Genomic DNA, 25,754 nt, shown 5'->3' on the forward strand with positions numbered 1-25,754 from the left:
ACCCTTGGTTGGATCTTTACAAATACTAGGAGTCGCGAAACAATTACAATTCGAACACGGCCTAACCGGCCCCCAGGATCCAAGACGGCACAGAATTGGCATCTCCTCGCTTGAGAAAGGGTGGACAGCAGACGGACCACGGCACATCCACCCGCAGCGTGTCCGTTCGAGAGATGGCGTCGTCGCTGGCGCGGGGAATACAGCGGGTCACACTGCAGCAGCAATGGAGCGTCTGCAGGTCGTCAACACAACGAACTTATCGAGGCAAAGCTATCCGGAGATCGACCTAATCCTTGCAAACTTGCATGATGTGGTAACAAAGATTGGAGCAACTTACAAGTGCAACAAGGATGACGAAGTCACACACGAGACACATCACAAATAAAATCTCCCCATACCTTGCTCTCCCCGGTGCCTTACACAGGACACAGAAAGGTCTTTGGGTCGCCCGGCCGCCGACCTCAACGCCGCCCGAGCGGGCTGAGCGTCTCAGGTACTCCAAGCGTTTGCTGGATACGCATTGCTTATTCGAGCTCAGCTTTGCGAGCAAACATGCCCTGCATGGCGATCCTCCCGAAGGCTCCTTTGTTCCCGGGAGGCAGGTGGCAGAGGCAGAGTCGAATATTTGTCACGATAACCCCCGACAATATTTCTTATTGCACGGGTCGAGGGTTGGCAGGTCAAAAACATCGGGCAGCACCAGCTGACTGGACGAGCGTGGCTCTGCATGCGAGGCACTACGGTGTGTAGCGAACCAGCTCAGCGAGATCAGACGGGATTAGACGGTCACTAGCGGGGGCGGGGCGACCTGCTAGTCGGCACCACCTTCCTCTCCTCAGGGCGGCCACAACCTAACGATCCGCCGAAGCCTGGCTTCCTCCAAACCCGAGAGAACCGAGTTTCCTCCACTCGACCCGGGCACCCCTTCCGTCCCATCTTGAATTTGCCCAGGCTTGACGCCAAGGGTCAAGAACGGGGCAACGCCCTCCAGGACGCGCAACTCAAAAGCGCTCCGGGAACAGAAAGATTCCCGCCTTCCCGTACGAAGAGCGGGGAGGGCAAGAGCGAGGCCGGGCATTCCGGCGAGCATGGAACGACCGGGGAGTCGGAAACAGTCACTCGGATGTATCGCCATGGATCTAACTTTTTTGCGTCAATAATTGAATCGGGTGATGGGTGACAGCAATCGAAACTTGGTCAACTACTCTCTGCTCTCCGAAACCAACTTTGATGCCGAGTCAGCCCCGTGCAGTTCGCCGAAGGGAACATGCAGAGCACACGCGAGCGGACCCCCCTATACAAATAGAGTTAACAGTCCTTCCCGATCACCGGAGCACCCGGAAGGCGGATTTATTACGGGGTTGTCATATTCGCGCTGCCACCGCTTACTGTGATAGAGAGAGGTCGCTCGTTCATGGTACCACCGCGCTCGCTCACTCCAGAGTCGTCACCAATTCACCTCGCCGCTGCTTGCTCCCGCCCTGCATCTGTCGTGCTACCCCAGCCAAGTGCCGCAGTTTAAATGGTTTCTGCCCTCATGACCCTCTTGCCAGACCGCTCACATTACCATAAGCCGATCACCGCATCGCGTCAGTTTATCCCTGATGCAACGTCCCTGCATGTGCTTTCCCTTTTGCCCATACATGAGGGGGTTGTGGTGATGTTCGAACACGCCCAGACCAGGGGATCTACATAACAACTTCCAAAGATAACGACAGCACATGTACATCCATGAGGGAAGCTGGGGTTATTCCGAAGGACCAGGGCCAGCAACAAGATTTAACACTGGGCTACCGGACCAGTGTGTATGCCACGCCCCCACTGAACAGTCTATCTCGGGTATAACTTCTGCTGTGGCCCCCAGCGTGCCGTGATCACGATATAATAAGCAAAGCTTCGGCCTTGCTTCCGTTTGGAATATGAGTAACGCAGAGCTAGAAAGTGTGACGGAAGATATTTGTACCCCTCAGCTGACATTAGCTCTCGTCTCCGCGCCATCACATAGCCATCACGAGTTGAAGTGTTTGTCTCACAGACTACCTCGTACTGCTTTTGCGGCAGTGCCCAGATATCTAGTAGATTATGGCACACTGTCCTTCCCTTCGACCACACAACTTTAGCGAGAGCCAAACCGGCATGTAGGCCAAACCATGCCAGCAGAAGAAGGACATTGGACCCCCCCAACCTACCGATCATTATCTAGAATCAAGAAAGCCGAACCCCCTATTCGTAAACACTCATATTGGCCCGACGTTCGGAAACCAGGCCATAACGGGCATAGTTAGCGATGGTCCATCATCGGGTTGAGCCCAACCTCCGGCTTGCCTTCAACGGCGGCCCTCCTCCTTTCCCGTCAACGTAATGTGCCGGGGGATATCAGAGAGGCGAAGCCTCAAAAGCCACCGAGGCATCACCCGAATGTTTCACATAATATCAACACGTGGTCCGCATACCCTCAACGTGCATTTCCTAATTCTTCTCTCACATTAACTATGCCCTTTATCACACTCTAGTCCACGAGTTACCACGGGGGTTGTTCGGTCTGGGAAATGATGGGGGCCAGCCATGGTTAAAGTGTTATCGTTCTATAGGCGATGTCCGGTCAATCCCCGCCTGTAAAATGTTGATCGATGAAAGGGTCGATATAACTAAGGGGGCGGCACAACCAATACCCCTATCCGACCTTCGATTTTAGGCCGTCCCGCGCGTGTTGACAACCGCCTACCTACGTCTTTTGACGCAGTCCGCTAGCCAGGGCAAACAAAAGAAGCAGGATCGTTTGATCTATGTCTACCCGCCCGCCCCCTACAGTACATTTCACGTGTTGGGCTCGGATGCAAGACCGATTATAATACACTGACCCGGGCGCCTCTTCTCCACTCCGCAAGGGAAACCTCGATCCACCAAACGCATCGCTTTTCCCCCCATCTACCTTGTTTAAAAGTTCCTGCTCATGTCGGCCCGCACTCTCGCGTAGTCGAAGAGGCCCTCGACGCTGCCGACAGCACTGATGGCAATATCCTGGTCCCAAAGCCTCCGGTTGGCAAACTCCATAACGTCCTTCTCGGTGATGGCGTCGATGACGCGCTCGATCTCGCCGGGGCTCATGCGGCGGCCCGTGTTGACGATCTGGCGGCCGATGTCCTCGGCGACGGCGGTGGTGCCGTCCAGGGCCAAAAGGATGGACGCCTTGAGCTGGGCCTTGGCGCGCTCGACCTCGGCCTCGGTCACGTTGCTCGACAGGCGCGACCACTCACGGAGCGCGAAGTGCACCAGGTCATCGACGGACCCGAGCTTGTCGGTGACCAAGTAGATACCCCAGAGACTGCACGAGTGAATTAGCCAGGGCTCTTTGGAAGAAAATCATAGCGATCCAAGGCGTCATCTTACCCAGTGTCGCTGTAGCTGGTGGAGAAGCTCATGTAGCTGTTGGCCAGGTCGTTCTTGTGGACGATGCCGCTGAGCTTGCTACCCTGGTGGGGGGCGTTACCGAGGGCCTTGTCGTAGTTGCCGACGATGGCCTGGGCGACCAGCGCGGTGAAGTAGTCGGGGGTCGCTCCAGCTGGCACCCTCAACGGCGATCGCAATGTTGGCGGTGGGGATGGTGTCGTCGCGGATCCTGACGTCAGAGCCGATGAAGTCGGGCTTCTTCTTGGACAGGGCGTAGGCGCTGGTCTCGGGGCTCTTGGACGGGAGCTTGGAGAAGTACCGGTCGGCCATCTCGACGAGCTGCTGGTGGGGGATACCGCCGGCGCCAGCGAGGACCATGCGGTCGGCCGTGTAGTTGTTCTTGACGTAGTTGGAAAGCTCGGTCCGGGTGATGTCGCGGATGTTCTCGCGGGGGCCAAGGATGGTGCGGCCAAGGGACTGGCCCTGGTAGGCGGTGGCATGGAGGTGGTCAAACACGACCTCCTCGACCTGCTTCTCCACCTCCTCAGACTCGCGCAGGATGACATCGCGCTCCCGCTCGATAGCGGCTTCCTCGAGCTTCGAGTTCTGGAGGATATCTTGCAGGATGTCGACGCACTGGGGGACGTCATCGTTCATGGCCTTGGCAAAGTAGACGGTGTTCTCGCGCTGTTACCGAAGTTAGATGCCGACGAACGGGTTCGCCAAATACGTAAGGCATGACGAACCGAGGTGTAGGCGTTCAAGTGGCCGCCCATGTTCTCGATCTCAAGCTCCAGCTGGTGTTGTGTCCTCTTCGAGGTACCCTGTTCTGCCAGTCAGTACCATCGGCCGGGTGCTGTGGCAGGCGCCGGCGAAGCTATTTCGTACCTTGAAGGCGAGATGCTCGAGGAAGTGGGCGGTGCCGTTGGTCTCGGCGGTCTCGGCGCGGGAGCCGGCATCGATCCAAACGCCGACGGTCGAGGTCTGGGCATAGGGCGAGTACTGAGTCGCGACCTAGAGGGAGAGATGGGAGTCAGGGAAGGCCGAGCTGGGGCCAATTGGTTGATTGGTGTCAGGGGGGGGGGGTAGCTCACGGTCAGGCCATTCTTGAGTGTGGTGGTCTCGGTCTTGATCGCAGGCGACGAGTGCGGCGTTGCGAGACCTCGCCTGGACGGTAGCGAAAGACCTCCAGCGCGGCCGCGAAGGCCCTGCGCGAGGTTCAGAGCGAGTCTCCGGGACGCCATGGACGCGGATGTGAAGGGTGGGGGGTGGAAAATGAGCGGTTTGAAGGAAGTCCTGGCTCCTCGCTTGCTTTCAAAAAACTCCAGTATGCAAGCGTAATTTTGCCTCACTTCCAAGGCCCAGCTCGGGAACGCCCGGGCCAAAGCAGGCTTGGAGCTCCTGTCACGTGGTTCAGATGCTGTTTTCCCCGGTAATTCCTCTTGGCATTTTGAAATTCCACTTCTGCGATTGGCTGGTAGGTCACGCAGGCATTCGGGGGCTCCCTGCATCTTTTGACCTCGCTCGTCATGCTCCTTGCACTTGAGCCCGAACTGTTCGCGATGGTACCCAAGATGTATTCTCCTGTCGTGCAACACCTACAACAAGGGGGGGCTCCTGGGCATGCGACAGGGAAGGAACACTTTTTCGAAAGATGAGTTGTAGACGATGTGAGATGCGATGCTTAGCAGACCAATTTCCAGGCGTTTGAAAGAACCTGGAAGATATCTCACGGCTGGGGTAGTTGCCCGTCCCAGTACATTCAACCTCAGAATTCACGTCCTTCCCCTCCATTGTTCATCAAAAAGTTCCACAAGCTTTGGTGGACGCAGCTCCGAGCCCAAGCATTCCCATCTTCCCATATCACCCGCCGCAGGACGATTGATGTATCCATAATATCCCGCCAATTAGGCAACAAAAGGTTACGATTTGCCCTCCTTGTTGGGCTGCAGCGGGCGAGCTCTGGCAAGTGCTCCGACCCTCTGACCCACATTAGGTGATATGCATCGATACGTCGTCGATGCTGGGGTTGGCCTCGAGCTTGAACACCTCTCTTGACTTTGGCTATTTCTTGTTTAGCTATATTCAGCCAATGCCCGGTCAAAGCCCGAATTTCTCAAAAATGACGGCTTTTATCGCAGCCTATCCGCCCCTCGGCCAAGTTACGCAGGTTCAGGACGGCAATGTGACATTCCATGCGGTTCTCGAAATACCCTTTGAACTCAGAGCGGAACCATGGCAGCTCGCTCTCTGGTACTCAAACGGTGATGAGTCGGAATGGATTGAGGCCGAGTGTATCCCGACTCAGCCAGATGCCCGGCCCACGGATTTACACGAACCCGTCGGGACGACGGCGAGGTTGTATTTCACAACCAAACTTGTCGTCCACTCCTCACTCACCTTTACGATCAAGTTCCGGCAACAAAATCATGACAAGGAGTGGCGGTGGGCTCGGGATGAGCAACACTCCAGCGATGGAGTTGTTGTGGTTAACCTGAAGCCGACACAGGACGGTGACCCCGAAAGCTTGCCGGACCTGATTCGGGATCTGAACCCGGACCTCAAATGGAAGAGTCATATGAGTCAGACCCCCAGGACCAGACTATGGTCCATAGAGGCCGGCGTGGAGGGGGCAAAGGAGCACGAGTCGACATTTCACCAAATGCCGGTTGGTATTCCATGGGGCCGGTTCCTCAGGTAAGGGGCCAGCAAACCAACGGGGGATTCCTGGATTTCTTTGGGCCTGGTCCTCAGCTGCTCCCGCCAAAAGCTAACTACCGGCAGGTGGTTTGCCTTGGTCAGGACATCGACTCCTTGGCTTGCCCCGAGGCAGGGCAAGTCGGAGTTCAACCCCGACAAAGATGCCCTGCTCTGCTCGTTCCTTTCCGCCCAAGGGAAGCACATGGTATTCCTCGGGATGAGTGGGATTAATGATGTGACTACAATGTTCCGAGGTGGTGATTCCGGCAAATTGATGCTTAATGTATGTAGATGCCGGAATAATGACTGAAACACGGACTGATGCTCGTCTAGATTCGGAGCGACAACACGAAATCAACAACAGGAACCGCCCTAGTAGCAGTCGGTGACGATTTCGAGAGCACGATTGCTGCTGTCATGTACCACGCCCGTACTCTAGTTATGGGAACGAGTGCATCTGCCACTCAGGGCTTGGTTGAGGCCACGGCGGAGGGCGATATCGTGCCCCAGTGGTATGAAAACTGGTACGACGGCTTGGGATATTGTGAGTGAAGACCTCCCTACTTAGTGTTATTTTATTTTGACCTTGCACCATTAGGCACCTGGAACTCCTTGGGCCAGAAATTAACCGAAGAGAACATTCTGAAGGCACTGGACACTTTGGCTGAGAACAGGATCAAAATATCAAATTTAATCATTGACGACAACTGGCAAGATGTCGACTACCGCGGCGAGGGCCAGTGGCAACACGGCTGGAACGACTTCGAGGCCGAACCGAAGGCCTTCCCCAGAGGTCTTAAAGCCCTCATCTCCGACATTCGCTCAAAACACAAAAACATCCAGTACATCGCGGTCTGGCACGCCCTGCTCGGCTATTGGGGTGGTCTCTCTCCTTCCGGGCCCCTCACCAAGCGCTACAACACCATCCAAGTCACCCGCGATGACACCGAAAAGTCCCAACTCCCTGTTGACAACACCATGACGGTCGTCTCCCCGTCAGACATCCAAACCTTCTACAACGACTTCTACACCTTCCTCAGCTCCTGCGGCATCAACGGCGTCAAGACCGACGCCCAATACATGCTCGACACGCTCCCGGACCCGCACACGCGGCGTGCCCTCACGACCCCCTACCTCGACGCCTGGGCGGCCGCCTCACTCCGGCACTTCAGCGGGCACGTCACATCCTGCATGTCCCAGACCCCACCCACCATCTTCCACTCCCTCCTCCCCAACACCCGGCCCGCCATCCCCTGCCGCAACTCGGACGACTTCTTCCCGGGCGTCCCGGACGCGCACCCCTGGCACGTCTTCGCCAACGCGCACAACGCGCTGTTCACGCAGCACCTCAACGTTGTCCCGGACTGGGACATGTTCCAGACCGCCCACCACCACCACCACCACTCCTCCTCCTCCTCCTCCCCCTTCGACAACACCCCTCTGGAGACGGAGGAGGAGAAGGAGGAAAAGGAGTGGGCCACCTTCCACGCGGCGGCGCGCTGCGTGGGCGGCGGGCCCGTGTGCGTGACCGACGCGCCCGGCCGCCACGACCTGGCGCTGCTGCGCGCCGTCTCCGGGCCCACGCCGCGCGGGCGGAGCGTCGTGTTCCGCCCGAGCGTGCCGGGGCGGGCGATGGATGTGTATGACGAGTATCGTGGTGGTGGTGATGGTGCGGCGGCGGCGCTGCTGAAGGTTGGGGCGTACCATGGGAGGGCGGGCACGGGCACGGGGATTGTGGGTGTCTTTAATGTGCGGGCTGCCGGGGGTGTGGTGACGGAGGTGCTGCCGCTGGGGCGGTTTCCGGGTGTTGTTGGGGGTGTGGAGTCGGGGAGGAGGTATGTGGTGCGCGCACATCGCTCGGGTCGGGTGACGGCCCCCCTGGAGGTAGGGTCGCCGGCGGCGGTGTTGACGGTTTCGCTCGGGGTGAGGGGGTGTGATGTGCTTTGTGCGTATCCGCTGCATGCCGTGGAGTCGAAGACGAGGGGGGAGGTGTTGCTTGCGAATCTGGGGTTGGTGGGCAAGATGACCGGGTGTGCGGCCGTGTTGAGGACTGGGTTTGAGGTTCGTGAGAATGGGAGGATGGTCGTCGATGCGACCGTGAAGGCGTTGGGAGTGTTAGGTGAGTGGTTAGCCTGCGTGCTGGAAACGTGGTGATACTGATCTCTCGTAGGCGTTTACATCTCGGTCCTTCCCGAGCTGTCGATTGACGATGACTTTATGGTGACCATCCAGGGGCTGCCGATCCCTCCTCACACTGCCTCTGTCAGCAAGCAGGATGAGCATGTTCTCGAGGCGGATATCGAGGCAGCGTGGAACGAAATGGGGCTCGCGAGCGGGTGGGCGAACGAGGTGCAGGTGAAGGTTTATTTTGCGTTGGAGAAGAGACATTGATGGACGACTTAGCCGTGATCGGACGATATCACTTCAAACTACTGGGCGATGTGAAAGGGGAGAACATGGTCTCGGTTGGTTCGATATCAAAGTCTAAGATCAACGCAATAAACCAGCTTCACAAGGACAATTTCAGATTATGCCTTACCTATCAAATACTCTTAGTGGGCGAACCTTCCAGCACCCCAGTACAGAAAGTGGGTGAATGCAATCAAAACCCTCGTGAACCGCTTGCAATTCGGAGCTCTTTACTTTCATAGACATGGCGGTTAATTGTGTTCTAGAGCTTTAAGACCTGGAGCGACTTCAAAGCTATTAAAACAGCGTTCTTGGCTCCTGGTTACTCAGCGCTCGTGGGCTAATATGCCAGAGCTTAACGGACTAGGCTTGCGTTCACCACTTCATTTTGTGATAGCGGTAGATAAGTATGTACCTAGCCTCATGGCGTTTGTAATCGAAGTGGCTCTTAAGACGCGGCATGGACGATGGGGCATGTGAGTCGATCGCAGATTGGATCCCCGCTGCATTCGCAGGAGTACACATGATGTCATGCAGGGACTCCATTGTTGACACGGACTGGAAGGGATGGTCCGGCACCGGCACCGGGCCCTCACAGCAACCGCCCTTTTATTTACCGAGGTGTTCAACGGCGGAAACAAGGGGACAGCGTTATCCAGAACATGAATAGGAAACCACACAGGTAGTCGACTCACAATTTGGGGCTTGACCAGAAGCACCAACCCGCGCTGATCACCACATGCCTGTTGTACGAGCATGTTATTCGCTCACCGATATCAGAGAGCAGGAGTCGGGCGGAGCCACAAGGTTCGGGATCCGGGTGCCTTCTCTGGACCGCCGGAGTGAGTGCTCGGGATGGAGGCGCGGGTTGTGGGGGGGGGGGGGGGGGGGGGGGGGGGTGCACGGGCGTCTGGCCAGGCGGCCGGGCGACCAGGTATGTATGGACATGTACCATCTCGGGAAACTCTGCCGGTTGATCAGTTGTTGAACTTGTCCTTGTCCCGAGTTGTTGTTTGCGTCTCGACACCGATGTTCATCATCCAATTTATGGCTGGGTGAAGTTGGCTTATCTCTAGCCAGGGCTCTTTCGCTCCCTCCGAATGCCATCTCTTTCTCGAGGTTGTGACATTGTGACGCTGAGAGGGGCGGAGTGCAGTGGCACGTAACCCCGCGAGTGGTTCGAGGTTGGCGCTCTTGGCAGTGGCACGCTTGGAACTGAGTCGGTGTGTCTGCCACTGCACTCTACGCAGCATTTCCGCAATCACCAAACGCCACGTGACGTGATCATTCCAACTGCACGAGGGGCTGGTCGAAAGGAAAGTGGGGGTACTGGGCGGTTGTGAGTTGTTTACCAAGTCACCTGGATCTTAGCAACTTGAAAGTTGGGAAATGAAGTTGCTTCGTTGATGTTTTACTTCGCAACTGCTCAACTCTGTTCGCTCAGTTATCGTCCCTTCTCCCTGCAGACAGCACCATCGAGACCACCCAACGCACAGACCAGGCAGGGTAAAAGTACCGACGTACCGCTGCCAAGCCCCGGGCGACCCATTTTTAGTGCGGCGAAAACGGCCAACAAGGACTTCAACCGAGTTTGGCGAGGCCTCGATTCTCGAACGAGGCAGTGACTGGTGACCTCCAACCATCAAACATCACGACGTCAATTTCGACCCGCACGTGCCCGTACTATTCCGGCCCGTGCCTCGAACCTAATAAGGGAGAGTTGCGCATAGACAAACTAGTGCTGCTCCGCCTGAGGCGGCATCCTTCACCATGCTGCCCTCATCCATGCGCCGTGTCGTCGCTGCGACGCCTCACTCACCCGCCGTTTCCTCCCTAGCCTCGTCCGTTCCGCGTGCCGCTGCCTCGTACAGCCTACCGTATAGATCGACCGGCTTTCAACAGCGCCGTTACTCCTCCTCGAAACCCTCCAGCCCGGACGATGGCTCCAAAGATTTCGCCGCTCGGCCTGTCCCCGCGTCACGAGGGTCCAAGACAGAAAAGACCAAGGGGCAAGCAAAGGCGGCGGCTCCGCAACCGCCCAGCGTCCCTAGTACAAGGCATATCGGGGATGAAGGTTCGTATTGTCACGCCTCGGTGCATGTTGCGTTAATCGACCTCCTAACATGTCGCCAGGCCTCGCCCTCTCCACCTTTTTCGCCCTGCACCGACCCATCTCGGTAACGCAGCTCATGCCGAAATCCGTGTCCGACGATACCTTTGCCCGGATATTCGCCTCGCGGAGCCGAAACAACAAAGTGGCCGACGTCCTCTCGACGCTGTCACAAACGGTATCTGACCTGGAGGAGCCCCTGTCGAAACTGAACATTGCCAACGGAGACAAGCAGCGGTCACAAGCGGCCCAAGACACGGAGGAGGGGGGCGAGAAGCTCAGCCTGAAGCATACGGACGGCTCCGAGACCCACCTGCACATCCAACTCAACCCCATGGCCGGCCAATACCTCCCCTACGCCGCGCCCCCGGCTCCCCAACCTGAAACCGAAGTCGACGCCGAGTCGGCCAACAGCGCCATCGCCGAGGAGCTCGCGGAGCAGCAGGACACACAAACGCGCGTGTACAAGGCCATGGTGACCATCGAGGAGACGGTCGACTCCAACGGGCAGCTCCAGGTGGTGGCACACACCCCGGAGCTGGTCGAGGAGGGCGCCGGGCGGCCGCGGTCTTTCCTGGAGCGCATGGCGTGGCGCCAGTTGCGGTACGATGAGGCGCGCCGCCACCAGGACCGCACCATGCAGGCCATCAGCGTGCGCCGGCAGCGCAAGCTGCGCATGAAGAAGAAGAAGTACAAGAAGCTGATGAAGAGGACGCGGAACCTGCGACGGAAGCTGGATCGCTTGTAAGGGGGTCGACCCCTGTGTGTAAATATCCCCACTACCCCCTGCCCCCAATTTTTTTACTTGCTCCTGTCTAGAGACTTGGTGTCAAGGTGTACGGTTTTACATCCAATGCATATTTTTTGGCTCTGGCTGTTTTTGAGTTCATTTTTCCATTTGCATAATCGCACATAGAGTGGGGATAACGAAGGGGAGAAGAGCACACGCATTGAGCTACGTAGGGAGGTAGACAGCTAGTCTCGACCAGGAAATGAGAACGTCTTCTGCCTACCTCGTACCCGAAAACAAAAACAACCCCCCCTTCCCCCTCCTACCCTTTCTCCATCATATCACACGATATTCTTATCCAACCACGCCGCCCACTCCTCCCCCGTCCACGCGCTCGCAATCTCCCCCGCCACCACCCCATTAAACAGCACCGTCGGCGTGACATGCACCCCCGTCAGCCTCGCCATCTTAACCGCCGTCTTCACATCCGCCGTCACCCCATTCCCCGCATTCTTCCCCCCCGGCCCATCACCATCCGACTGCTGCTGCTGCTTGACCTCCAGCAGCCGGTACACCTCTTCCTCGTCCACGCCCACGCTCTCCCGCGCCAGCCGCGCCAGCCGCCGGTAGGTCGCGTTGCGCGTCTCCTCCGCCACCGCCTCGTCGAAGTACTCCCTCTGGTGTGTGAACAGGTCGGTGATGAAGACCCAGAACCGGTCGGACACGCCGCGCAGCGTGAGCTGTTGCACGGCGAGTGCGGCCTCGTGGACCAGAGTGGAGGAGGGGTGCCAGGGCTGGATTTGCGGGCGGATGATCAGTTGGAGGCGGTTGGCGAGGTTCGGGTTGGCGCGGATGTGTGGGATGGCGGAGGTTAGGAGGGTGTTGAACATTTCTGGGTTGTGGGTTAGCCTAGGGTTTGGTTTGGTTTGGGGGGGGGGGGGGGGTGGACGGACTGGCGGAGAAGGGGCAGACGTAGTCGAGGTAGAACTCGAGCGTGTGGGGAGGCGGGTTGGATGGGGAGGTGGTGGTGGCATCGTCGGTGAAGACGAGGCGGTGGCCTTTGAACTTGGGTGGGAGGGCCATTTCGTGGTCGGATGTCCTTGGGTTGTCTTAAGTGCAGAGAAGTGTTTAGGTAGGTGCGCAGAAGCAAGTTGTAGACGGAGGTAGGTATTATTGGGGGAGATATATAAAGTTAACGACGACAGCAAGAGTGAATACGGCAATGCTCGACAGAGCTCCCTGCAATGATGCAATCAACAGCAGCTTACACGACGACAGTAAGAAATAGGTACTTTGGGTTGCATGGTAGGAACGGGTAGGTAGCCAAAGTGGGGGAGGGGAAGAGGGGCAGGTCTGCGAGTCTCCAACCGACCTCCTCCAGATAAAGTGAGAGGTGGGCTGATCACTGGCAGTTAAAATGATCCTCTGCCTTTTTTAGGATGGAAAACCTCAATGACTTAATATACAGTAAGAACCACAAATCTCGAAATCGGCCTTGTGGGAGGGAGCTAGAGGTAAGCAATCTGGAAGCCATACCTACCTATGTAAATGTGGTGACAAATAGGCAAGAGCAAAGGAGTTGTTAGCGGGTGCTTAAATCTGGCAATCTACTCCCCCTAGGTAGGTCCTTCCTCTTCCCGTTCCACTCCCTGCTCCCGAAAAACATCGTCCCCGGAAATACCACGCACAATCATCACGTTTTCGGGCAACAGTCCCTCCGAAAACGATTGCCTAACAACGTCGGGCGTCCCGGCAGCCCCGGCAGCTTCCGGTCGCTGTCCCGTGGTGGTGTCGGAAGATACTTCGGTTATTGCGTTGCTTCTGAACAACCAGGAGTCGCTCAACTCCAGATACTGCTCCCTATCCCTTTTAATCCTCGGCGTGTTCCCCTCGCCGGTGTAATCGGACGAAGTGTTCCCTTCCGTCGCCTTGCTGACCAAATAAACCCTCACAAACTTGGAGAATCCGGGCATCGAGCTGACGACGAGGGTGATATGCAGTTCAACCACACTGCGCGGGAACACCGATTAGCAGATTATCTTGACCAGCCAACCGCCTTACGGGTGTATCAAGACTCACCTGCACAATAGCACGACCGCAGCTTTCCAAGTCTTGTCTGGTGAGTTAGCCCACAGCCTGATTCTATACACCAGGGATACGGCTGTGGCGATGACGGCCCTGTATTAAATGCATCAGCAACTGCTCTCGCTCGACAACCGGTAGTTGGTTCGCCCTTACAGAAAACCTGTCGAGAATACTGCCAGCGCCTTGAGCCGCTTCTTTGTTGGCCAGCTGAGTCTAGCAACAACAGGGAGTGGCAGTAAGAACATGTACAGATCTAGGAGGAGATACATTATTGAAGTCGCTGGGGACCAAACTATAATGCGGTCGAATTTCAATGCCACATCGTCCCAGGTCTCTCCTGCCCTCGGAATGTCGTTCCAACACTGGGAGGCAAAGCTGACCATCGCAACAGCACAGGTCGCCGCCAGTCCGATACGGATGGCGATTATCATGCCGCGCTCAAGGGTGAAAATCTGGTGTAGCAGCAGGAAGATCGACGTCTTGGCCATTAACGTCGCCATTATCGTAATCAACGACCGTCCAAAACGTAACTACGGTTACGGCTTCCGGTGAGTCTCAACCTCCAACTGATCAGGGGACCGACCTACTTTGACAGTATCCCCGAGGAGCCAACAAACTGGGATATTCCACGCATGACGCGCAATACGAAGTTCTAACCACCCCATACTGTTAACAGCCGCAACTAGGAACGGATATTGGCCGGAACACTCACGGAAGAACATCAAGCTCGTCTCCGTGACAGCGAATCCGAGTCCCGCCGTACAGCAGTCTAAAAGATGTATCAGCCGCCGTGTTACCATGCAAAGGCAGCCATTGCCATGCGGGGACTCACAATCGCTCCACGCCAGTTGTGTTCTGTTTGCATACAGTCTGCCGCCTGTGGTGACGAGAGCCGACGCCATCATCACCGTACAGACGGCGACGACACCCGGGGCAAGAGTTCCAGGGTCAGAAAAGTTCGTCACCTCGCCCACGGGAGGTTTAGCCGCTGGGAGCGTACACAGGTCGATGTTAGATAAGTCGCCTACCATGCTGTTTTGGAGAAACCGTCGAGTTGGTTGAAGAGTTCGCCAGGAGGAGAACCTGGCGGCGGTGGAAGCAAGATTGACCTTGGGGAACCAAAAGACTGGGAACGAAGGGGTGATAACCCACATGCTCCTCCTTAATGCGCCATGGAAAGTCTTAGCGCAGCCATTTCTGCCTTTCTGAGAATCTCCCAAGCACTGTCGAAGATCGACCTTATCTCCAGGGAGGCTTCGCTTTTGTTTGTCTTCCAGTTCTTAGGCTGCTCAAAGTGTGGCTCCCGAGAAATCATGACGACTCGGGGGCACTTTGCACTTTCAAGAAGTGGCGGTTCTGAACCACTTACGGCGTTGTCCTGCCCGCCACATGCCGGTATTGTTTGCCCTCCTAGCCTTGTTTAGCAGCGAGGGCTGAAACAAGGGATAGGGGGTGCCACGTTCGGTTCTCTCGGCGTCATAATGTGCTTTTCTTCTGCTACCCCCGGTTGACGACCGGGACCGTCCGGGCTAGGGTCCCCGTGGCCCTTCATGCTGCGAGGGAAGATACAGAGTGGCCACAGAGAGTTGCTCACTTGGCGTCCTGAACACTTACGTACCCTTTTTGGCGTTGCCTAGGCGCATGCGTCCTGGACAGTGCGACGAGAGTACCGATACGCTGGCGAAAAGCCGTTTTTTCTGCCTCCACCCTCTTCAAGGATTACTCTCAACGCTTTTCGAACATCCGGCCATTTGGGGCAATGCGTGCGAGTAGAAGAAGGTTCTTCTATCAGGGTTTAATTTTCCGTCACAATTCGTGTGAGACGTAGGCTGCACTTGTGTGTTGCGCTCGGCCATCCAGAACTCTTTACATGGTAATCTCTGAATACAAGCCCCTGAGACAAAGACATTGTTTGCATAAACTACAAGAGAGAGTGAACACTGCAGTACGAAATGTCGGTACATTATTTTAGACTTACATAATTCAGGCAAGCTCCCCAACCCAATCCTGTTTCATAGGATAGGAGTCATCTCAACCCCTTACCACCAAGATGTGTCCCCATCTAACCACGGCCGGCTGTTCTGAAGTGCAGACCTGAACCCATCATGGGCTCTGTCTATTACGAGCGTTACTTCCAACCCCCCGCCACCGAGCCGAAGATCCATCGTCCTTATCCTCATCTTCGCGATACAGAGTAGGACTCCAGCCGTCGTCCGAATCGTACTCTTCACGGGTCGGGGCTAGGTTGAGGTTAAGGTACCCCTCAGCTTTCAGTTGGTTGAAGCCGGCAACCCGCTGCTTCTGCTGTTGCCGCTTGCCCCATGGCCAGGCCATTGAGAGCCAACTGCCCATGCTGGGAATGGCTGGGGGGACCTTGGCTAGCTTCACCTGCTGCCATGCCTTGATACTCGCAATGCTATTCATGTTTTACTTTTCGTTGGAACTATTTCGAATGTTATCGGAACTTACGGATTTGGTTTTAGAACAACGATGACTCGGTCACAGAGATAAAATTCTTCTTGCACTGTGAGGCCAGGATGGACATGCTGCTTACTTATGTATATCTGTCGTAGAGAACGAAACCGGTCTATAAAGTGGGAGTGTCAGCGGACAAAGCATTATGGTTGAAACAGGCGGGTTGAGTGTTGCTTGTCTCATTTTCTTTGTGGTTGTGCCCTAGACAGTCTTCAACTCGACGCAGGTTTGGGCACCGGGTCTGGACCAAAACAAACGATGGTATGCTTTTTGGGTCGGGACAACTCAAAACTCAAACTTGTCTCAGTATTGTGGCTGTAGGCCAGCCCCTACATCACCGACTCCCACGTCCCCGTCTCACAAAAGGGGGTTGATTAAGTCGAGGACATCCGGTCTCCATTAACCAGAGAAGAATACAAACTATTATTACCAACCCCTTTGAACTCAGCAAGCTCCTGCCATAAACCATACCATCAGGCATCCAAGACCCATGGGTTCTCAAAAAATACTACCAACCATCACCACGCGTAACCGTCACCGTCTCAAACGTGCCGGGCACAGTCAAGGTAACGGTATCCGTCTCGACCACCACTTCCCCGCCCGTCGTCGTCGTCGCCGCCCCAGTCTCCTCTCCCGAAGAAGAAGAAGAAGAAGAAGACTGGACAACACCAGAAGAAGAAGAAGATCTAACAACACTCGAAGAAAAAGAAGACGACCCCCCACCGCCCATATTACAAACAACCCCATTCAACACCCCCGCCTCCATCCCCACCCTCCTACACAACCCCCCATCCCCATCCCGCTGCATATCCATCGGCGGGTCGAGGTAGTAGTAAAACCTGCCTGTGTTGCTGCTGCTGCTGCTGCTGCTGCTGCTGTCGTCGGCAGCCAGGTCGGCGGGGCACGCCCAGAAGTCGCGGCGCGTGGCGTTGTAGACCAGGTGGCCGTAGCCGTCGAGCGCGAAGAGCGGGGCGGGGTAGGCCGGGGGTTGGAGGGAGCAGACTAGGACTGTGGAGGGTTCTTGGGGGGGGGGGGTGGGTTGGTTAACGGGCTGGTTGGGACTTTGTTGGGGGGGGGGGGGGGGGGGGGGGGTGAGTTGTGGTGTGGGATGGGAGGGAATAGGAATAGGCTCTGGGGTGGTGATGGGGTGAAAGAGAGAGAGAGATGGTGGGTAGGGGAGTGCTTACCGGGCCACCAACACCCTCGCAGGCCGGTGTCGTATAGTCCTCCGCCTCTAAGACGAAAGATGGTGCCCGAGGCTTCGGCTGACGAGTCCTGGGCCTTTGGAGTGCCCACAACCTGACCACCCTCTATCTGTCCGAGGATGCTGCCGTCCGAAACGAGGCTGAAGATGCAGTTTTGAAAAGTGTCTTGAGCTAGGAGCAGGACTGCCCAGCCACTGAGAAGGGTAAGTGTGGCGAGAAGGCCGGCCATCTTACGGTATGTGAGAGTGAGTGGCAGCTGAAGGTTATTGGAGATTAATCCTGGGATATATGACTTGGTAAAGAGTGAAGTCAGGTCCCTTCATATGTTCATATGTTTAGAACCCTTGAATGGGCCGCGCTCTTCTTAATAACAGGGTAACGTCATAACCTCCAATCTTGCTGGCAGTACTGGCATGGTAGAAGCGGATGGCTTTTGGCCGCCAGTGCACCCGAGCGCTGAGGCAACGAGCCAAACGATCGGACTTGCAGCTCGCGGGTTCCATCCGTCAACGACTCGTACCTGGACACTGCAACGGAGCCGACGATGAGATGCCATTTGTGATACCTGAATCGAGTCCATCAACTTGTGTAACTGGCTGGTGGTATTCGGATCAGAAGCCAGGCTCATCGACCATCAGTAGCGTGGCAGCCTTACCTCCGAAGTCCGCGGATGATGACACGGCGAGCCGAGATTGTCTCCATGCCGGAAAACAAGACAACCACTCTGGCGCGCACGACATATCGGAGTGCCCACGGAGTTTAGAGAAATTGTGTGCAACTTCGTGATTTCATTTCTTCGCCATCGGCGAGAGGACTACCTAGCCTTTCTCCTCTTCTTCTGGACTGGTGGATCTGCCTCATCTTCCGACGGGAGGACATCACTTGCGCCCTCGATGTCAAGGTCGGACTCAGCGTCCTCCCCTCCACTCCCCGCTTCCGAGCCATCATCATCCTCGGAGCCTTCCTCCTCTTCATCACTTGAGTCGTCCAGGGGTATCATATCTTCCGCACCTTCCGTCTGAGCATTGACCGTCTCAGGTCCATCTTCTTGCTCAGAATCACTGTCACTTGAGAAGCCGGAGAAGTTCTCGTCCTCTTCCTCCTCATCGTCTTCCTCGGCTGCCACGGTCGAGCCAGCTAATGAAGTCTCGGCAGCGGTCTCCTCCCCATCACGTTTCCGCTTGAGGGGCATCTCACCGAGCCGCCCCTGCCTGCCCTCAATGACAGCGTCGTCACCTCCCTCCATCGCCGGGGCAGGCGTGAACCAGGGGATTTTGCCGCGCATGAAGTCATTGAGAACCATCTTTGCGACGCTATCGACATCTGGCTCGCCGCCCTTGAGCAGCCTACCAGATTTCCTGGCCATGAGTTCGAGGAACTCAATGTGGTCTTTCCAGCCCTTGAGCTCGTATGTCCTCTCCATGTGATGCAGCTTGACTTTATTCAAGACAGCAGGAATGTATTGTTCCGGATGCTCCACGTTCTCAACGCGGACAACACCACGGAGGAGGAGATCCTGCGGGGTATCGTTGTGGTTTGGTGGGACAATACCCGGGCAGTCGATGAGATAGATCCTCTTCATGAGTGTGACATATTGCCAGACTTTGGTTTCACCGGGAATGGGTGCGACCTTGGCGACCGCCTTGCCACGGAGGGCGTTAATAATGCTCGACTTGCCGACATTCGGGTAACCGATCAGGCCGACACTGATCTGTTTCCGGTCTTTGTGGAGAATGCTGAACTGCCGTAGAAGATCGATCAAGGAACCACGCCCGAAGGGGTTCTTGATGCTCGATCTCATGGCGCAGGTGGGGTGGTCTTTCTGAAGCACTCGAATCCAAGCGGCCTACACCAGTCAGCATATATCGACATAAATTGTCTGATGCACGGTATTGAGATGTGTGAATCATCACTAAGAAGACAGCCATGTGCCATCCGAATGGATAGTGGCGGCCTTCAACTCGTATGGAACACGTCCGGTATCCGGCGATAGAACCCCAAAACGGCGCCTATCAATCCCCGATCTGATGACCAGACCAGGGAAGTTGGAAGTGGAGATCACTCTCCCAGGGACGTAACGGATTTCTCCCATTTAAGCATAAATAATGCGAAAGGATCCTGACTAAAGCCCTGGGGCCAGGAAAAACCTGACGGGGGTGCGGGAACGGGGAGATGATAGAAGGGCGCTTACCGCTGTGCTCGAGGGGACGAGGTCAATTTTGTTCAATACAAAAACAAGATGTTTGTGAGGGGCTTCCGTCCTGAGATATTTCTCGACATGGCGACTGTGGGGATAAGTTAGTACCTGTCCGGATAGGGGTGGTTCAATGGGTGTTCGCATACCATCTTGTTCCTAACGGATCCCGCGCATCTATTACATGGAGAATTACGTCTGACGAATCCATCACCTTGTCTGGGAGGCTGTTAGCAAATGTCCCTGGGAAACGGCACCCATAAAAACTCACAGAGCTCGTTCCAAATACGCTTGGACTGGCCCTTGCTGAAGATGGCCTCCTTCGCCGTCGCCACACTGAAGTCCTCCTCCACCAGCTCGTCGTCGTCCATCACTATCGACCCCGCAGTACCGTTGAGTAGCTTGAGCTGCTCCCGACGGGCTTGGTACGAGTCGAAGCTCTGCTCGGTGTAGCCCGCAAGCTCGTCGACGGTGTTGAAGCTAAGCTTCGGTCGTTTCCTCTGGGCCTTGGGCCCGAAGGTCTCTGAGAAGGGCTCGCTCTCGATGGTCATCTTCGCCTGGTGCTTCTTCAACCCGTCCTGTAGGCTGGGCCCATCCCGAATCAAGCTCATGGGAAGCTTGTTGCTCTTCAGCAGGACCGAGTAGGGGTCCTTTTCCTTCTCAGCGATCGCCTCCCGGAACGACTTGAGCGTGTCTTGCGAGATGACTCGGGTGTTGGTGAACCACCTCCTGTTCGGCTCGACAACGGCTTTGGGGATCTCCCGGCTCTGGTAGGAGGCGGCCTGGACGATCTTGCCCTCTTTGTTCCGAGTGGCCTTTCCATCCTTGTACATGTTCAGGGTCTTGACCTTTTTGGCGGTGCGATAGAAGTTCTCGCCCTTGACCTTGGGGTCGCCCGTCACCTTCCCCTGCCGCTCAATGCGGGACCGCTCCTTCTTGCCTATACATGTGTCAGCTGCGATTGGACTCGAATGGAACACGAGGGGGGTGTCGAGGTCGAGGGAGAGTGCTTACCGGTACCCATCTTGGCAATTGTTCGGCGTCAACGACTAGGAACAATTGAAAAATAAGAGAATTCCCCGCCTGCGAAGAGAAGAATGCAGCGGTCTTCCACGGGGAAAGGTGTGGTGGAAGACAAGGAGGAAAAAGGATGAGAAGAACAGGGACGGAGCGCGAAGCAAGCCAAATGAAGGTTTTTGGCGGGGTGGAGCTCCGAAGTCTCTTCGCGATAAAATTTGGCGGTGAATCACGGCGCAATGGCACAGGGCAGGCTGCGCTATTCCCGAATCAGCTTAGCGTCACCCTTCCCCATGCCCAGCGTCGACAAATTCCAACTCCTCGATTCCGTATCCCGCTTGCTGCGAATCTCGAATTTCGAATCTCAGCCTCGACTCCCCCACCATCCCGCCCGGAAGCCCAATCCTGCTCGCGGGCGGAATTGCACCCTCATCGACAACAACAATGGCGTCTCCACTCTCCCGGCCGTCAATATGCGGTCTCCAAGCGGCCCTCTCCACGTGCCGCATCTCAACGACAACCACGAAGGCGACGACCACGACGACAGCTAAGACACGCACATCACCATGGCGAGCAGCATTCAGCACCACCCCCCGCATCTCGCAGATCGCCGCCGTCCCCCCCGAATCCCCGCGCTTCATCACCGTCCCGGAGCCCCCGCAGTCGTCGGAGCCCAAGCTGCCCCCGATCAAGGGCCACCTGCCGGTGCCGCGGGACATGTTCCGGTCGCGGGAGGGCGACCGCAAGGTGCAGCGGGCCTACATCAAGGCGGCGACGCCGGTGTCCAAGGCGGAGCGGGCGGGCGAGGCGCCGCGGTCGGCCGAGGAGGCGCGGCACCGCGTGTTCGCGGCGGCGCGGCGCAGCGCGCTGGCGACGGGCGTGCGCGGGCTCTACCAGCGCAAGACGGAGCGCGACCGGCGCGCGCACGAGCGGGCCGAGGCGCGCAGGCAGGCGAACCTGGACGCGGCGACGGCACCCGAGGGGCTGGACGACGTGCTCACGCGGCCGACGGTGCTGGCGGCGACGGCGCTCGTGACCAAGGTGGAGCAGGACCCGGAGCGGTTCGCCCGGGCCGAGGCCGCGCGCGCCCAGCACGAGGAGCGGCTGGCTGTCAAGGCGGAGGCGCGCCGTGATGCGCTGGCGCAGCTGTATGTGGCGGCCCAGGGGTTTATCATTGATGAGGCGGAGTTGGAGGCCCGCATCGAGGCTATCTTCACGGCCGATCACCACCGCATCGGCGGCAGCAACCGCGGGCAGAGCATTTGGGACCTGGACGCCGCGCCCGTCAGCGTGGCCGACCTGCAGACCGCCATGTCGGGCCAGTCGACCAGGGCCATCGATGCCAACACGACGAGCGCGGTCAAGACCACCAAGAGGCAGAAGTCTGTGGCGGAGGAGTTGACGGGTGGCAAGTTGTAGGAAGAGAAGGATAGTTAGGGGCATTGCTGTTGTTGGCTTCATCGCCAATGTATCAAACCGTGTAACGGCATGTACAAATAAAAACAAACGGGGCCGGGGAAGGCTTTCCAGCTATATGCATTTCAAATGTTGTTCTACATGGAGACTATGTACGATGTATGTTGGGGGTTGATATGTAAGTGCGTGGTGCACGATGGAGGCTCCGTCAAACGCCGAAATCCCGCGACCCGATCCCGAGTTCAATTGCAAAAACAAGACACAAGGAAACATCCACTTCTCTCTCTTCCTCTCGCACACATCCCGGGCAACCAGCGCACTAAAAAACAACACAGTATCCCCTTGTACTGTGTCCTAAAACTAGCATCATAACCGACTCCCCTAAATCAGCGCCTCTCGACAAGCAATACATGCATCGCGCCATAGGCCAGCACAATAAACACAGCCCCAAAGATTCCCAGGTTGAGGATATCCGGCCACATCGCCTGGTTATCAAAGCCAAATGAGCTGAGGATGGCCGCACCGGGCACGGTGATATCAATGCCGATCTTGTGATCGATCAGGGTCAGCTGGGTGACCTCATTGACAATGAGGGCCTCAAAACCATAATGGAAGATGGACAGCCACTGCAGCCAGCGCGCGGCGGGCGGGATGGCGTTGTGGTTGAGCAGCAAGCCGGCAAAGAGCAAGCTGAACAGCATGACCAGGCTCCCGATGAGATTGGCGACGCCACCGTCCTTGCAGACGATGCCGATGAAGAGGCAGATGGCGGCGGCGGCGAGGTTGAACAGCACGAGCACGAGCATGAAGACCAAGAACTTGTCCGCCTCCGGCACGAGGCCTGTCATGGGGTAGACGATGGCCCCGAGCAGGATCGGCGGGATGATGCGCAACGGCACAATGTCGAACAGCACCTTCGCCGCAAAGTACGTGACGGGCGAGTAATAGCCGTTGGCGCGCTCGCGGACGAAGAGCAGGCGCTCCTGGGAGAAGACGGAGAGGGTTGTTAGGGTGCTGAAGCCGAAGAGGGCGAGGACGAAGAAGAAGAGGCCGAGGCGGTTCTGGAAGCCAGCAATATCCATGGACAGGCCATAAAACAGGTAGCCGGCGAAGACGGCCAATAGGATAGCGATGGCGTAGTGCGTCAACATCAGCATCGGGTTGCGGTACAGGTTGCGCCAGGTTCGCTGGGAGAGCAGGGCGAACTGCCTCCAGTAGCCGACGCGCGCGTACCCTCTGCCCATGGCACCGAGGTTGGCGTTGGGGCCGTCGGCGGCGTATCCGTTAGAATTTTGGCCGTTGCTGTTGGTTGCTGCCGTGATGGCTTGTTGAATCTCGTCGTGCGTGTTGCCGGCGATATCGGACTGGATGTAAGAGTGCACGAGGATATCGAGGTCGGTGCCCGTGGGAGCGGGAGGAGGCAGGTCGTCGTGCTCGTCTTGGTTGTGCGGTGGAACGCGATGGGGGGTCTGTTGCAGTTTGTAAGCCCCAAGCTCGTCACCAGCATCCGAGGAGGCGGCAGTATCTACCGGTTGCTTGCGGCGAGTGTAGAGCTCTCTCTCCTGCTTGGTTCGCACAGAGTCCCGACGCCTACTCTTCGGGCGAGAAGAGGACGGTGCTTCAATCGTGCTGTCGTCTCCGACACTGACACCAGAAATGCTCGCAATCGACTTGACCGCCCTGGTGCTGCTAGGACCAACGCTCGCCACGTCTGCCGTGAGGGTGCCGTCGTCGAAAGAAGTGGTGGAGCTAGCATGCATGGTTAAGTCGACGAGGTAGTCCGCAATATTAAAACCGGGAGGGCAGCTGTATCCGATATGGTCGAAGTAATCCTGGCATTGATGCAACGGGCCGGAATAGACAGTCTTTCCCTGAGCCAGCAGGACAAGGCGGTCGAAGAGCGCAACGATATTAGATCTGGGCTGATGAATCGTGAAGATGACGGTGCGCTTGTAGGTCTTGGCCAGCGTGACGAGACATTCAATGACATTGTAGGCGTTGTACGCATCGAGGCCGCTCGTGGGTTCGTCGAGGAAGAGGATGGAGGGGCTGGTGACGAGTTCGCAAGCAATGCTGACACGGCGCTTCTCACCTCCCGAAATGCCACGTCCCTTGCCCTCTTCGGATCCGATCAATGAGTCTCGGATGTGGTAGATACCTAGCTGCTTCTCGACTTCAAAGACTCGTTGCTCCTTTGCCGCCCGCGTCATGTCCCGTGGTAGGCGAAGAAGAGCGCTGGTGAGGATGGTCTCGTGGACTGTCAAGGTGGGGAGCATCGTATCTTCCTGGTCGACGAAGCCAGTGGCATTTTTGTAATCCGTGTCGCTGACCTTCTCGCCGTTGACATAGAATTCTCCAGAGACCTGACCGCGCTTGTTCTTGCGAGCAAGAATATCCAGGAAGGTCGTCTTGCCCGCACCAGATGCGCCCATGATGGCAGTAAGTTCACCGGGGTGCGCCATGCCCTGGATACCCGACAGGATTTCCTTGCCGTTGAGGTTGTAGCGGACGTTTTGGAAGTACAGGGATGCCGGCTTATGGTCCGCCATGAGCTTGATCGCTTCGTCGTCCGAGTCGTCCAGGTGGATGGGGCCATACTTGAACTGCCTCCGGGACAAGTACCAAGTTCCGAGGATGACGGCCACCAAGAAGAGCGAGCACCCGGCAATCACTCCCGCGATCAGTGGCGTGTTGATCTTGGGGACGTCGGGCGCGAATCCGGGAACTTCGGTGTGGTACAAACACTCTCCGGCACCACAGGTCAGCAGGATGCTGGTGTCGCCGAACATGTCGCTGATCAACTTGTTCATCTCCGGCTCTTCGAACGCGCATTTCTTCGGTTCCCCAGCTTGCTGTGTACACTCGAACTTCGCAGGGCCGCGGATCACCTTGACGAGGAACTCGGTGAGATCGACCGAGTCGTTCGCGCCGCACAGCATGCGGTCGGGGATGCACTCGCAGCGGACCTCCTCGCACTTGTAGGATGTTGAGTTTTTGCCTCCGGAGTAGTCGAAATCGGCGCTCGACTGGCATTCGTTCAGGTGGCACATGAAGGACTCCTGCTCATCGACCCAGACTGCAACATGTGAGAGGAGGGAAGATGCACGGTTTGGGATTTAGACTTACACTGAAAGTCGCATTGCCCTGACTCCTTTTCGCAAGTGAAAGTGACCTGGGGTACCTGGGCGCCGAGGAGTCCCCGGATGGCCCTATTCGTGACATCGCACATCTGGTAATTCCGCTTCACCACCTCGCCGCCAGTGTAGCAGACGCCGCCGTCGCCTGTCTCGGTCATGGCATCGCATGCTCGGTCGCTTGTGCACATGTTGCAGTTGATGCCCGTCCATCCTTCGTCGCATTTGCAGGAGTTGCCCTGTCGCGCTGGGCGGTTTTGGCCTCGGGATAGGGATCCGCATACTGTGTCATGTTGTGAGCTTGGCTCCTCGGCCAACACTAGATCGGGGGAAGGTTTCGCGTACGAGGCTCTAGACAGTTATCGCCGCCAAACCCCGCGGGGCAGTCGCATTTGCCGTCGTAACCGTTGCACGGGGCGAATTGGCCGCATGTGTTGATGGGGAGGTTGCAGTTAAAGCTGGTAGACGACAACCATCATCAGCCACGGAAGAGCCACGCGGGGGAGAAGACCCAGAGTCATACCATGGAGGGCAGTCCTTCGGCCGGCCTGCCATTAAGGCCATTTGCGCCTGCATCATGTCGGCAGATGAGTAGCCGTTGGAGGCGGAGGCTGAAACAACGCATGATAGCGATAGCGATAGACCCGCCAGAGCGAACACACGCGGTAGCCGGAACGCCATGATGGCGGTGGTCGTCGATTATCGCCGATAGAGAAGGTCTCGTCGACGCAACTGGCTGATGGAAGAGGGGAGAACGGAAGCTTGCCGATGGACAGCCGAGAAGCTGGGCGGATCGGTGAGGGCTGTGCCAGAAGGCTGCGTGTAACCAACCTACCCCACGACTCAACGGGCTCAACAGGCCAACGGCCCAGGCCAAGGACGAACCCCC

At 57.0% G+C, this 25,754-nt stretch overlaps 9 protein-coding genes across 9 annotated transcripts; 3 read left to right on the forward strand and 6 right to left on the reverse strand.

The window, feature by feature from the left end:
* Window positions 1-2,937: 2,937 nt before the first annotated feature.
* Window positions 2,938-4,634, reverse strand: B0H64DRAFT_437700 (Metalloenzyme, LuxS/M16 peptidase-like protein; the record flags this gene model as incomplete). The annotated part of the gene is made up of 6 exons (XM_062806281.1): window positions 2,938-3,325; window positions 3,391-3,521; window positions 3,577-4,077; window positions 4,137-4,214; window positions 4,279-4,404; window positions 4,485-4,634. 6 exons carry the CDS (start codon window positions 4,632-4,634, stop codon window positions 2,938-2,940), a joined length of 1,374 nt encoding a protein of 457 aa, XP_062664054.1.
* An 878-nt stretch (window positions 4,635-5,512) lies between these two features.
* Window positions 5,513-8,481, forward strand: B0H64DRAFT_315564 (glycoside hydrolase superfamily; the record flags this gene model as incomplete). Its single annotated transcript, XM_062800246.1, has 5 exons — window positions 5,513-6,087; window positions 6,175-6,373; window positions 6,424-6,634; window positions 6,689-8,209; window positions 8,261-8,481. 5 exons carry the CDS (start codon window positions 5,513-5,515, stop codon window positions 8,479-8,481), a joined length of 2,727 nt encoding a protein of 908 aa, XP_062664055.1.
* A 1,788-nt stretch (window positions 8,482-10,269) lies between these two features.
* Window positions 10,270-11,357, forward strand: B0H64DRAFT_437702 (uncharacterized protein; the record flags this gene model as incomplete). Its single annotated transcript, XM_062806282.1, has 2 exons — window positions 10,270-10,573; window positions 10,633-11,357. The coding sequence occupies 2 exons, from the start codon at window positions 10,270-10,272 to the stop codon at window positions 11,355-11,357; spliced, it is 1,029 nt and encodes a 342-aa protein (XP_062664056.1).
* A 161-nt stretch (window positions 11,358-11,518) lies between these two features.
* On the reverse strand, window positions 11,519-12,854 carry B0H64DRAFT_18357 (uncharacterized protein). Its single transcript, XM_062798956.1, has 2 exons — window positions 12,293-12,854; window positions 11,519-12,231 (listed from the first exon to the last, which is right to left on the reverse strand). Exons 1-2 carry the CDS (start codon window positions 12,420-12,422, stop codon window positions 11,681-11,683), a joined length of 681 nt encoding a protein of 226 aa, XP_062664057.1. The 5' UTR covers window positions 12,423-12,854; the 3' UTR covers window positions 11,519-11,680.
* Window positions 12,781-13,477, reverse strand: B0H64DRAFT_18408 (uncharacterized protein). The gene is made up of 2 exons (XM_062798969.1): window positions 13,419-13,477; window positions 12,781-13,349 (listed from the first exon to the last, which is right to left on the reverse strand). Exon 2 carries the CDS (start codon window positions 13,310-13,312, stop codon window positions 12,956-12,958), a length of 357 nt encoding a protein of 118 aa, XP_062664058.1. The 5' UTR covers window positions 13,313-13,349; window positions 13,419-13,477; the 3' UTR covers window positions 12,781-12,955.
* B0H64DRAFT_18438 (uncharacterized protein) lies at window positions 13,478-14,762 on the reverse strand. Its single transcript, XM_062798975.1, has 5 exons — window positions 14,449-14,762; window positions 14,257-14,389; window positions 14,137-14,193; window positions 14,012-14,076; window positions 13,478-13,954 (listed from the first exon to the last, which is right to left on the reverse strand). Exons 2-5 carry the CDS (start codon window positions 14,327-14,329, stop codon window positions 13,574-13,576), a joined length of 576 nt encoding a protein of 191 aa, XP_062664059.1. The 5' UTR covers window positions 14,330-14,389; window positions 14,449-14,762; the 3' UTR covers window positions 13,478-13,573.
* A 3,112-nt stretch (window positions 14,763-17,874) lies between these two features.
* B0H64DRAFT_352156 (NUC091 domain-containing protein) lies at window positions 17,875-20,495 on the reverse strand. Its single transcript, XM_062801485.1, has 5 exons — window positions 20,313-20,495; window positions 19,570-20,238; window positions 19,448-19,517; window positions 19,296-19,389; window positions 17,875-18,950 (listed from the first exon to the last, which is right to left on the reverse strand). Exons 1-5 carry the CDS (start codon window positions 20,320-20,322, stop codon window positions 17,919-17,921), a joined length of 1,875 nt encoding a protein of 624 aa, XP_062664060.1. The 5' UTR covers window positions 20,323-20,495; the 3' UTR covers window positions 17,875-17,918.
* Window positions 20,496-20,654: 159 nt separating this feature from the next.
* B0H64DRAFT_428600 (uncharacterized protein) lies at window positions 20,655-21,861 on the forward strand. The gene has a single exon (XM_062805854.1). It carries the CDS (start codon window positions 20,760-20,762, stop codon window positions 21,732-21,734), a length of 975 nt encoding a protein of 324 aa, XP_062664061.1. The 5' UTR covers window positions 20,655-20,759; the 3' UTR covers window positions 21,735-21,861.
* A 256-nt stretch (window positions 21,862-22,117) lies between these two features.
* B0H64DRAFT_369791 (uncharacterized protein) lies at window positions 22,118-25,546 on the reverse strand (the record flags this gene model as incomplete). The annotated part of the gene is made up of 4 exons (XM_062802056.1): window positions 22,118-24,807; window positions 24,858-25,148; window positions 25,211-25,323; window positions 25,389-25,546. The coding sequence occupies 4 exons, from the start codon at window positions 25,544-25,546 to the stop codon at window positions 22,118-22,120; spliced, it is 3,252 nt and encodes a 1,083-aa protein (XP_062664062.1).
* Between the last annotated feature and the right edge of the window lie 208 nt (window positions 25,547-25,754).

The sequence above is a fragment of the Chaetomium fimeti genome (genome assembly GCF_033439085.1).
Source record: "Chaetomium fimeti strain CBS 168.71 chromosome Unknown B0H64scaffold_1, whole genome shotgun sequence".
NCBI lineage: Eukaryota > Fungi > Ascomycota > Sordariomycetes > Sordariales > Chaetomiaceae > Chaetomium > Chaetomium fimeti.